This window comes from Schistocerca americana, chromosome 3 (assembly GCF_021461395.2).
Source record: "Schistocerca americana isolate TAMUIC-IGC-003095 chromosome 3, iqSchAmer2.1, whole genome shotgun sequence".
Classification (NCBI taxonomy): Eukaryota; Metazoa; Arthropoda; class Insecta; order Orthoptera; family Acrididae; genus Schistocerca; species Schistocerca americana.
In genome coordinates this window covers 230,632,109-230,645,899 of record NC_060121.1, presented here as the reverse complement: position 1 = coordinate 230,645,899, position 13,791 = coordinate 230,632,109, and the positions used below count along the sequence as shown (strand labels likewise).

General features: G+C 37.3%; 1 protein-coding gene across 2 annotated transcripts in view; it reads left to right on the top strand.

Annotated features, from left to right (window-relative positions):
• The window catches only part of LOC124605326 (titin homolog), an 83,023-nt gene that overhangs the window by 26,170 nt on the left and 43,062 nt on the right, over positions 1–13,791 (top strand). For both annotated transcript variants that reach the window (XM_047136932.1, XM_047136931.1), the window contains exon 3: positions 2,367–2,426. In XM_047136932.1, the coding sequence (XP_046992888.1) occupies positions 2,367–2,426 (60 nt within the window). The remainder of the gene's footprint in view (positions 1–2,366; positions 2,427–13,791) is intronic.

Here is a 13,791-nt window from a genome sequence, read left to right as displayed (position 1 = left end):
ATATATTGGGAGAATATCAGGAAGTTTAGCTCATCTATAAAGGAGACTGCATATAGAACACTAGTGCAACCAGTTCTTGAGCACTGCGTGAGAGTGTGGGAGCCCCACCAGGTCTGATTAAAGGAAGACATAAGCAGGTCATATGCGTGCTGATAGATATGTCACCAGTAAGTTTGATTGGCACACAAGTATTATGGAGATGTATCATGAACTCAAATGTGAATCCCTGGAGGGAAGGCAAAATTTTTTTGCAAGGCACTCTTGAGAAAATTTAGAGAACCGGCATTTGCGGCTGATTGCAGACTGATTCTACTGCCACCAACATGCATTTTGTGCAAGGACGGTGCAGCTAAGAGAAATTAGGGCTTGTACACAGGCATATAGACAGTTGTTTTTCCCTCGGTCCATTTGTGAGTAAAACAGGAAAGAAAATGACTAGTAGTGGTACAAGGTACCTTTACCGTGTACCATGCTGCAGCATGCAGAGAGAGTGCATGTAGATGTAAAAGATGCCCCAGGCATAAAATAAGTTTTTCTCTGCTTATTAGTATTGTTAAAAGTGTGAAGTTGAATATATTGAAATTGTAGATGTGGCTGTAATTATCATATTGAAGTAGAAAAAAGAAAATGGGGAAAGTAGAAGAAAAGAAGCATTACATGTATAGTACCCTGTAAGATTTTAACAATGAACTGGAATAACAGAATATGAAAAAGTAGATATGGGGTAAGACAGTGGTGTAAGAAAGTTCTGACGAAGTAAAACAAAGAAAAAGGCATTAGCTGAATAAGCACTAGACTTGGAACTGTGGGACATTATCAGAATATGACAAAAGGTAGTTTCGTAATTGATATGTTTGGAAATTTTATTATTTCATAATTAGTATGTTTGGAAATTTCATTGATGCTCACAGTTACATAACTGGAATAGAATATTTGAACAAAATATAACAACAAGAGGAGAAAGTAGGCAGAACTGTTCATCGTAATGCTCCTTGTACTTAGTACTCACTGCCTCACATTAGCAAAATGGAAAAGAAGACAACTTATCTACATTTTCCAATTCCCTTAAATAGAGGAAAGCTGTCCTCAGTACCAAAGTTCTTTATTACAGTGCAGTATTGTACATGAGTCTCCTGTAGGCAGTTGTATGCACTTGCTTTCCTCTGGCCTTTTAACTTAGTTTTACACAACTATTTATTGGGGAACCCACAGTTTAACATGGACTCTGGATTGCAGTGTAACATGGTATTTTCATATTAACAAATCATTGTCAGTGCAAAAGAAACTGTGACAAATAATCCCAGGTTTGACTGTGTGTTGGATCATTAGACTTGTAATCTGGTGCTTATTCATTGAGCCACATCCAGTTTTCTTATATGTATTATTTCTCAGATCTGGACACTGTATTTTGGATTTGTATATTTTGGGTATGTTGCTAGTAGTTATGAACCTCACTGATTTGCTGACTTCTGCCTTTGTCTCTTCTTTCTATGATTAGGTATTAGCACCACATACTCATTTTCTGTCATTTGCTGGAATTTTTGACCTGAGCAAGATGACACAGTTGCTAATCCACTTGCTATGCCTTTGGAAGATTAATGGTCAGGTATCTGTCTTTTAATTGCAATTTAAGGCATTTGCAGTTTTGCTAAATAATATTAAGTGATTGAATGAGTCCTTAATCAAGTTTACATCTATACTTCTCCAAATGAACTAGTGCTCCATCACCAGTTACCTAAGTGGTGATGGAACGTTAAACTGGAAATTTCCTTCCAAAATATTGTAGAGCATTTGTTACTCCTAATAACTTGTCGATTTTATACATCCTGTTTGTTGCTTGTGAATTCGTGAATTCATATGAAAGTTTGGCTGTGAATTACCTTTCTTAGAGGTGCAAATTGTGCTTGTGAATTCATATGATAGTTCGGCTGTGAATTACCTTTCTTAGAAGTGCAGATTGTTGATCTCTTTCTTTTACACATTTCCCAAAAGCGTGCATAGAAACAGTGCATATTTTAAAAGAACTTTTTTCATACATCCCTAGTTAATTTCCAATTCTTGTGCCTTTAGGATCCTCTGTCATCAGCAAGCAGATACCAGAATGCAGTCCTTATAGAATTTGTCTGGTGCTTAGGTCAATGTGACATTTGTCAGCATTTAAATGATGCAATAAGAGCCCTGTTAATTGTGTTAATTATGAGGAATAATGCCTCATTATATGATAGCTGTATGAACTTTGTGCTTCTGCCTTTCCATAAAACAAAATTGTGTAAATATTTAGTAGACTTTTCTGTTCTATCATGTTATATCACTGTGAAGTAAGTCAGATGTTTGGAAGTCTTATGCTGTCAAATGAAATTTTTTAGGTCTGTACAAGAACCAGATGTGAGAAATCCTGGACCTGCCCCAACAAATGCAACTGAAAAGTATGTATTTTGTTCTTGTTTAACATGTGTAATTCATTTTAATGCCTTGCAGTTTGCATGCTCCTTCTGTCTTGTTATTTGTAGTAGCAATCTTAAATATGAATAGTGAGCAGAGTTGCAATTCTTAATACTAGATAAGGTATAACTTAAGCGCTTATGTTTATCTAGACATTTTCTGATGTAGTGAAATTTGGGAAAATAAAAATGTTAATAAAATTGATAGTATGAGACATTCTTAATTCAAACTACCTATGATATCATTAATTAATGACTTAAGATGATACTCTGTGTAAGGCATGCAATTTTGTGACAAATGGGGTAAGTTGTATCAATCTGACTCGCTAAGGTGTCAGTTGGAGAACCAAAGCCTTATTTTGCAGCTGTAGTCTTTTGGCAACATGTCTTGATCTAGTGCATATTCAGTAATACTAATAACTGACTTGTTACTTACATAGAAGCAGTGGATTGTGAAATTATGCAATCTGCTACAGATGAGACAGGTAAAAAAAAAAAAAAGTCCACACGTTTGTAAATTGTTGAATGTAGGTATATACAGGATGTGCATAAAGTCTGGGAACACTTTCAATTATTTATTGCACAATAACCAAACATTGTACACATATCATACATATGTTATTTTGAAAAGAAACCCTGAAAGTTTTTTTTTTTTTTTTTCATGTATACTGCCACAGCATAGTTTGATAATTTGCCGATAGTTAGCGCTAGTCGCTAACATTGCGAGTTCAGGTGCGGAGAGAGCTTTCTGTGTGTTGGAGTTTGATGAAAACAAGTGTGCTACAGCTGTTCAACGGATGTTTAGAACCAAGTACGGTAAGAAGCCACCAACAAGGATGACCATTTACCACTGGCACAACAAATTTGTTACGATGGGTTGCTTGTGCCCAGCAAAGAGAAGCAGACGTCCCAGTGTGAGTGAAGTGAATGTGGAGCGCATACGAGACACATTCATAAAGAGTCCAAAGAAATTAGTGCACGATTGCAACAATTGAATGAGGATGATGGGGATGGCATTGTTGATCGCTTAATTTTTAGCAACGAAACCACTTTTCAAACTAATGGGAAAGTGAACCGGCGTAACTGTTGAATCTGGCGTACAAAGCATCCCCACGAATGCATTGAATTTGAATGTGACTTCCCAAAGGTAAATGTTTTTTGTGCCTTAACACGTCGAAAACTGTACGGGCCATTTTTCTTTGCCGAGAGCACTGTCACTGGATATTCCTACTTGGACATGTTGCAGCAATGGCTGATGCCTCAAATGCAATCAGACTCTCCGTTCATCTTTCAGCAGGATGGGGCTTCACCCCATTTTCATTGTGAAGTTTGTGGGTACCTGAATACGGAACTGCCACATTGATGGATCAGCTGTGCTACAGAAGGGGACAGCTGTTTCATGAAATGAAATGGCCTCCCCGATCACCAGATCTCACTCCGTGTGACTTTTTTCTGGAGGGGGGGGGGGGGGGGGCACATTAAATATCTGGAGTATGTACTGCCTCTACCACGTGATGTAGCAGAGCTCCGGGAGAGAATACGAGAAGCGACTACCACAGTCGACGATGCTATGCTGGGACGGGTATGGCAAGAATTTGATTACTGTATTGATGTCTGCTGGGTGACTCGTGGTTCACATATTGAATGCTTGTAAAAAAAACTTTCAGAGTTTCTCTTCAAAATGCAATATTTATGACATCTGTACAATGTTTAGTTCGTGTGCAATAAATAATTGAAAGTGTTCCTGGAATTTATGTACACTCTGTATTTGATGAATTTTGCTCTATCATATAAATGAAAAGTATTTCACATTCAACCATTTACATTACATTCATCCATGTAATGCTTGACTGAATTTTAAGCACTAAATTCTTCATTGTCTGTTGTCATAGTAGGCATTGAGTCAAGGTGAATGTTTATGTCTTAAATGTTCTGTATCAGCGCCTGGGGAAGAAGTACATGTTTATCAAAATGTTTGTTGAAAGGTATGGATCCGGAAGTCCACGAAGCATTGTGATCATTAGGGAATTAAATATACAGCTCAGTGCTTTGTGTGTGAAGTGCTACTCCAAATGATTCATGCCACTGTAGTATGATAGTAGCAGAGACATAATGAAATGGTTTCAGATTGCATTCTCACTTGATTTGTCGTAGCAAAACATTCTTCTAAGCTCATATCATTTCTTTAATTTTCAGGCAGTAGTTTTTATGTCTAACAGTTTTTGGTATTTGTACTCAGGATGATGGTTGTGACTTGTCTTTCAAGTTATATGGAGTGTAATTGTAGCTTATCTGTTAAAAATTTGGTATGTGATGGATTAAGTGCCTCAAAAGTGTAGTGTCATCCAGTTTCACCATAATAAATACCACTGAGCCTTGAAAATGTGCTTGGCAACTTACACTCCACACCCAAAAAACTACCAATGCAACATGATTAGTTACGGATGTGTTAAGTTCTATTGTTTCTGTTAGCCACTGACCTTCTCGAGTTATTTTTCTTTCAACTTTCAATAACATTTTTGGAAGGTGACTATTAACAGCTGTCAAATAATGTATAAAATGCATGTCTGACCATTAGCTGCCTTTTTATTTAAAACCCAAATATCAACTGGTTTCAGGTACAGAGTACTGACCTGCTTGTTATTAGTATGTTTGCTCTTAAAAGTCCTATATTGTATACTGGAATTCATGATATGCTCTGCACCTGAGACATTGCCATTATTTAAGTAATGATATATGTGATGTGTTTTAACCCTAATCTGTAAAGATGGTCTGCGACTGAAACTGCTCGATATTTGGGTTTTGAATATAAAAGCAACTGACGGTCAAACATGCATTTTATACCCAACTTTCAGTGAGGCTGTAATTTGAAAGTAGGAAAAGATTTGTATAGATACCAGTGCACTACTTATATGTATTTACTGTTTATAGTGTACAGTTTAGTTTAGTTTTTTGGAACTCTTTGTTGTACACCTCCTTTTAATTTCTGGCCATTTTAGAGGCTGAGAAACATTATGTGCACGTAAATATCATGTAGCTTGAGGATCAGAAAATTTCATAGTGAGGTCACTCTTTTAATTTCCCTTGCCACTCTGTTATAAGTCAATATCAAAATTTATCATCCCTCCCTCCCTCCCTCTTCTCCCCCCCCCCCCTTCCCCAATTTTCTTTTTCTCTTTCTTTCTTTTGGAGTCATACTTATGCACTCATTATTTGCCATGCTAAGATGACCTTCAAACGTTCCATATTCTATACAGATGCTTTCAGTTTATTATATTAAAATTTCATAACTATGGCTTCTTCGTCTTCTCTAAAACTCTACATGTTCAGGATGTAAGAGCTGTTTCATCATTTGAAGCATTCCTTCAGCAATATTGTTCAAGTACTACTGAAGGAGATGCATAGTTTTGGATATTTGCTGTATCCTTTTTAGGATTTAATGAGAAATTGGGAGGAGGAGGAGGGCGCAGCCAAAACAATCACTACGTTAACTCACACTGTAGTTCAGTGCACTTGGAGCTGCGATAATGGGAAGGTCCTGCCACTTCTCATATTCTTGCGTTTTTTCTTAATTGTGATTGTTTCAGTGTGAATTATTCTGTAATAGTTTTTTAATTGGAGGGGGGGGGGGGGGGGACTAAAACCTGTTGTCACTCATAATGAAATTTGTGGTGCATATCAGTTAAATATGATCAATGGTTTTGCGTGTCAGTGAAATTATTTCTTTAACATTGAACTGTAGGTCCATTGTCCAAGGTTATTACATTACAGTATTCTGTGATACACTGCCTAGCAAACATAAAAATTGTTGCTAGTTCAAATTCAACATATCTGAATAGCTGCCCTATACCAAAGACTGTGTTCTATGTGATTTCTATCTTTTCATATATATGAAGAGGTGGCTTTATTCCCTGCACTTACCCTCTGTCAGATTTTCCAGATACTCTCATGGGTGACTATGATCTTTGGTGACAGAATTTTATCCAGAGGTTATAAGGTATCTTGAACAGAGTGACCTTCTCCATGCTGACCAGCATGGATTCCGAGAACATCGATCTTGTGAAACTCAACTTGTGCTTTCTCATATGACACACTGAATCAACAAAACCAGGTAGATGCAGTATTCCTTGACTTTCAAAAAGCATTAGACTTGGTACCACACTAATGATTATTCACAAAAGTATGATTACATTTAACAGATTTTATGACAGGGTTGAGGACTGCTTGGTAGGCAGGATGCAGCTTGTTATCTTGTATGGAGAACCATTGATAGAATGGTCGCTGATAACCGCGCAGTTGAGCGCCCCAAAACCCAAACATCATCGTCGTCACCATTGACAGAAGTAAATGCAGGTGTCACTCATGGAAGTATGTTGGGACCATTGTTGTTCATGTTGTATTTTTAATGACTTGGCAGACAATATTAATAGCAAACTAATACTTTTAATAGATGGTGCAGTTATCCGTAATGGAGTACTGTCTGAAAAAAGCTGCAGAAATAGTCAGTTACATCTTGCTAAGATTTCAACTCAGTTCAGAGATTGGCAGCTTGCCTTAAACATTGGAATAATGAGGTATTGAATGTGTACAAAGAAATGTAACAGAAATAGTCAGATTTGTTTCACTAACGGGAGAGTGTCTTGGAAATGTTGAAAAACATGACTTGGCAGACTCTTGAAAGCAAAAGCAAATTATCCTATGAAACATCACTTAAATAATTTCAAGAACCAGTATTAAGTGAAGAATATAAGAATATTCTTCATCCCCCTACATATCATTTCTGTAAGGACTGTGAAGACAAGGCTAGACAATGTTCATATTTGCCATGTTAACTAATTACAGAATGCTCAGAGGCATTTAAACAATAACTCTTCCCATGCTCCATATACATCAGGGATGAGAAGAGATGCCAATATGAGGTACCGACTAGGTACCCTCTGCTATACACTTCAAATTGGTTTGCAGAGTGTGTATGTATGTGCAATTAATTTGTCAGCTGATTTAAGAGCTTTGAGGTTATTTTCCAAATAGCTCTCTCTCTCTCTCTCTCTCTCTCTCTCTCTCTCTCTCTCTCTCTCGCTGATATTGAAGGAGTTGTTACATTTCTCTCAAAGCTACATTTTCTAAGAAACCTGTCTTTAATTGATCAGATCAGTGACTATTCTGTTAACAACATTCTAAATATAACAGAGGTTGCACAGTTGTCCATTTCAGTTATAACACTAAAAGATTGAAGGCTAAATTGATTAAATGAGCAATACTTCTCCATGACATTAGTTTCTGTTTAGTGTTGGAACTAATTGGATAAAAGTTAATAAAATCACACACTCTACTGCATAGCCCATGACAGCTGTAAAAGTGGTCCAGGTGCAGTCATGAGAACATTCATTCCAGCAGTGGTACTACTCCAGTTCTGATTGACTTGTGATCATATAAATGCAACTATTGTTGCAAGTTTTCATCAGTATAATGGTGATATTATTTTGGTATATGACTTCATTGAAATACGCTTTGGCTTTCTACAATTTAGCTTTCATTTCATTACGTTCCAACAATGGCTGTACATTATTGATTTTCACCATCAGGGCCACTTTCAATGTTCTAGTAGATCACTTATGCATAGTCATCCCTGTTACGAAATGATAGATAACTATCAAGAAATTGTGAGTTATGGTGAGGGCATCAAAATAGGATGGATGTTGATGGTAATATACAATCGATGTGGTTTTTAATTTTTATTTCCTTGAATATCATTGGTGCATTGGATATAATGCCACTAACATGACTGTCGTGTGAGTGGGAGAGGACGACAATGCTTGCAAAAGTGTTAGCATCACATACATTGCTGGCCTGATGCTGACATCTTTCTGTCACTGTCTGCTAGGATACCAGTAGTCATTACCTTAGTTGATGCAAATGCCAATAAACTATTTTCAGATTTCAATTGAAATGACATTACCTCTTGCACGACTGCTCCTTGGCCAGTGTTGTAAAATGTTCCTGACTTTAAGCTGTGACCAAAATTCCAAAGATGAATTATTTTCTTTCGCTCAATATTTGATTTGAAAATTCAGTTTCAGACTTTCCCAAAGTAGTGACCAACATAAGTGCATATCCAGAAAAATTGTGAACGAAGATGACTAGAAACAACTTAATGTAATGTAAGTTTCTCGTCTTGTTTCACCAGAGCAGAGATCTGTTCAGTTCATTCAGGTGTCTCTCTAATGTAATGTACATATACATTTCCCAATAACGTGATAAACTTTGGAATCTTTTTGTTAATGTGTTGCATTGTGTAGTACTGATAGTTAATCTTAAAATAGAAATATGGTTTTCATGAAGCTCTGTGGAGAACTGCTTTATACAAATTTATCTGTCACATGCATTAAAAAATTCTAGCATAGGTACTGAAGGAATTTGTTACAAATAAACCTGTGTGATTTTTTGTAACACTGATATCGTGTAACGAATCCATCCATATCACAAATGATTTTTCATCTCATCGGATAGAATCCCTCCTTTCAGAGAGAATTTTAATGCAGTGGCCTCTTAGATTACATAATTGCTGTGGAAACTAAAGTACCAAGCCCTTCTGCCCATATAACTCCTGAATTGCATGAAACATCATCTCATTTTAATAACAGCCATTCCACTAGTAAACTTAAATATTTGTGAGCTTTATGATTGTCCACTGCTTTCTCGTATATGCAAATGTTTCGTCAGCTTGTTACAACCAATGTGGTTTTATCTTTTTATTCAGCTGCAAATATTGATGAACTGAATAAATTTTCCAAGAAGGCATTCCCACTGCATGGATTATGCAAGAATATAAATTTCTTATGCCTAGGGTGAGACACTATTGAAAATGTAATTGGTGAGGTGATCACAGACCTATCCTCATGTACACTTAGAATGTAGCTGTAATTTTTTAAAGTCACAATGCATTTATTTTAATCTGAAGAAACGAAGACAGACCAAACAACTGTTTACACTGGAGGAGCATCGTGGATTTGTATTCAAACAGGTTTATGAAATGACAAATAGTTGTACGGAATGGAAGTGTTAAGAAAACATTGTGATGTCCTTATTCAAATGATCAAATTTCTGATCCTACCTTTGACAGAAAGATACATTTTGTGAGTCAGCTTATTAAAGTGTGTCCCGATAGACCATTGACAGTAGGTAGCCAAGAGAAGAGCCATCTGTGAGCAAATCTGTATTATCAGCTCAGATGTCAGTACTTTGTAAATTTCTCCATTAGGATAATAGCTAATGATGCTCTCCATTACCACATCCAAATGATGGTCTCAGCAAGACTGATACTAACACCTCACTCAGCATCCTATTGGACAACTTGTTGCTCAGCACATGGGAAAATAACTGTCATGTTTTATCCACAAATATGTTTTGGCAGTTGTCCTTGGATACTAATTTTAAAAATAAAGTTAATTTCATTTTTGTGTATACCCAATAACAGTCATGTCTTACATTAAATTTCATTGTTCTGTTTAGCAGAGGATAGTACCATAATGAAACTACACCCAACAACTTGCACTTTTTGATAATAATACAGCTCGTGTCAAATGTAACGTTAAGAAGTATTTTAAATAAAGAAGAAGAACTGCTGTTTTTCTAGAACAACAGGTGACAGAGATGAAACAGTTGCTGATGCCCCTTGCTTAACTGAACGTCATCTGAAAACAACAGATATTAACCAGATGCATTTCAGTAGTAACAGAATCTGTTTTTACTACTGTAGTACCAACTTAAGACATGGTGTGGTGGCAATTTACATGCACAGTACCCTTAGGTCACAAGTCATAGAAGTACTGTATTGAACAACATTTTGAATGCTGTGCTGTCAGATTGGAACTGGAAACTCAGTCCCTCATAATAACAACAGTTTATGGAGCACATGTGGAAAACATTCAAAAGTTCCTTTGTCAGCTACACTCAGTTCTTATAAAATTGTATAGGAATATCAGAAACATTATACACTAAAGAGCCAAAAAAACAGGTACACCTGCCTAAATCATGTAGGGCCCCCCACGAGCATACAGAAGTGCCGCAACACCATGTGGCGTGGACTCGACTAATGCCTGAATTAGTGCTGGAGGGAACTGACACCATGGATAGTGTAGCGCTGTCCATAAATCCATAAGAGTACAAGAGGGCGGAGATCTCTTGTGAACAGCACATTGGAAGGCATCCCAGATATGCTCAATAATGTTCACGTCTGGGGAGTTTGGTGGCCCGCAGAAGGTTTAAACTCAGAAGAGTGTTTCTGGAGCCACTCTGTAGCAATTCTGGATGTGTGGAGTGTCCCATTGTCCTGCTGGAATTGCCGAAATCTGTTGCAGTGCACAATTGACATGAATGGATGCAGGTGATCAGACAGGATGTTTACGCACGTGTCACCTATCAGAGTTGTATCTATACGTGCAAGGGTCCCATATCACTCCAACTACACACACCTCACACCATTACAGAGCCTCCACCAGCTTGAACAGTCCTCTGCTGACATGCAGGGTCCATGGATTGTTGAAGTTGTCTCCAATCCCATATTCGTCCATCAGCTCGATACAATTAGAAACGAGACTCATCCAACCAGGCAATATGTTTCAAATCACCACCAGTCAATTGTCGGTTTTGACAGGCCCAGGCGAGGCGTAAAGCTTTGTGTCGTGCAGTCATCAAAGGCTCACAAGTGGGCCTTCGGCTCCGAAAACCCATATCAATGATGTTTCATTGAATGGTCCGCATGCTGACACTTGCTGATGACCCAACATTGAAATCTGCAGCATGTTGTGGAAGGGTGGCATTTCTGGCACACTGAACGACTCTCTTCAGTCATTGTTGGGCCAATTCTTCCAGAATCTTTTTCTGGCCACAGCAATGTCGGAGATTTGATGTTTTACCAGATTCCTGATGCTCACGGTACACTCTTGAAATGGTCATATGGGAAAATCCCCACTTCATCAACACCTAAGAGATGCTGTGTCCCATCGCTCATGTGCCAACTATAACACCATGTTGTAACTCACTTAAATCTTGATAATCTGCCATTGTAGCAGCAATAACCAATCTCACATTTGCACCAGACACTTGCTGTCTTATATAGCCATTGCGCAGTGCCATATTCTGCCTGTTTACATATCTCTGTATTTGAATATGCATGCACTCCAGTGTACTATGTGCTGGTTTTAACATTAATTTTCTTTCAAATGATTACAGTTATAAACAGTTAGAATCATTATTGTGTGCTTTCAAGGTACTCCCTATCATCTCATTCCCGAAAAGAGTGTATGGACATAGACCAAGCGAGGTTGTGCTGTGGTTAGCACAATGGACTGGCATTCAGGAGGACGATGGTTCATAGCCGCACCCGGCCATCCAGATTTAGTTTTTCCGTGATTTCCCTAAATTAACTCCAAGCAAATGCTGGAATGGTTCGTTTGAAAGGACACAGCTAATCTCCTTCCCCATCCTTGACACAATCTGATCTTGTGCTCCATCTCTGATGACCTCAATGTCAATAGGACATTAAACCAAGTCCTCTTTCCTTCCTTCAGTATATGGACACAGCAAGACCATGATTCATAATCTGTTCCTGGACCCCATAAATTACAGTGAAGTAAAAACTCTGGCTGCAATAGATGGTCTGCTGATCATTATGGTTAAATGATAACCTTATAATGTGACAGCAGAAAAACAGGAAATGGTCACATCCAAGTTAAACATGTTAGAACAATAAATACTGAATATGCTAGCTTGTTTAGAAGTTGTTTTCATCATAAACAAAGTGAGGATGTATAGTGGGCACACACAGTAATTGAGAAATTCAGTTCATTCCTGGACTCTATTTCTCACACATTTTAAAGCCGGCTTCTCCCCAAAGACACATTAAAATCAAACCAACCTATAGTGAAATGAAAGGTTGGTTAACAACTGGCATTGAAATATATGCCAAAAAGAGGGAGATAATTTTCTGTCCATAATGCATGTGTTTGGCCTTCCTGATTACACAATCGGGAAGGCCAAACACATGAATTATGCCCAGAAAATTAGCAAGTCAGACAAAATAAGAACTATATCCCAATATAGAACCTCATAGAAAATGAGACAAATAGGAACATAAAATCAGAACAAGGTGAGGTACCACAGTTCTCTGGTAATGGTACAAACAAGAATAATCGAACCATTGCAGCCTTAGAATTCAAGAAATTTTTTCTGACCATAGCTGAAAACACGGGAACCATAATAAACAATTTCCCAAAGAAGCCATAGAGCTACTTAATCCCATACAAATCACACCAAATGTGGCACTTCATTCAAAAGCACAACTCCTAAAGAAATTGGAAAAAAAAAGGTTACTTAAAAGCTCTGAGTTCTCTTGATATGATGGTGTATAAAGCAGGATTTTAAAATCATGTGCAGAATTTGTAAGTCAAATATTGTGCTATTGGTATAACCAATAACTGAAAACTGAGGTATTCGTGGATAGACTAACACATGTTATAGTGATGCTAATCGACAAAAGTGGAGTGAGGAATGTAATATCCACTATCATCCCATCTCTCTGCTACCAGTGTTCTCAAAGCTATTTAAGAGAATAGTATCTGAGAGGATTTATAGCCACACTATACACCAGTGGCTCACTGACACATAAACAGTTTGGCTTTTGTAAGGGTTTTTCCACACTGAGAGCAATATTTTGCCTAACAGATGAAATTCTAAGTGAACTAAATTTTAGGAGGTATCTTTTGTGTTCTTGCTAAGACATTTGACTTTGTAAATCGTATCATCTTGCTAAAAAAGGTTCCACACTATGGCATCAAAAACAAACCTTCGACCTGGCTAGAATCTCACTTATATAACATCAAACAAAGTTGTCTTTTAGAGCCAGGTGTAAAAGTAATTCCCCAGTTCAGACTGGGAAAATGTAAAATTCAAAGTCCCCCAGGACTTAATCCTTGGGTCACTGATTTTCTTGGTTTGTATTAATCATCTACCGATTACAATTAATGACAGAGCAGAAATTATCGTGTTTGATGATGATACAAGCATGCTGCGGGATATGGCTCTGACAATCACTAACGATATACACAAATAGTTCACAGACAATAGCTTAACCATATTTTTTTTGAAAACTAATGTGATACAGTTTCAGACAGCAAATAAAAATACTTAAAGTTCCTGAACTGGATATTAACAACAAGAAAATTTATGAAACCACGCATGTACAAGGATAATCCCATCTACTATTTTTTTTTATAAGTACCTGTTTATTTCTATAATGGTTTACATCAGTTTACAGCTTGAACACTCAGCTATTTTTCGACACAATCAC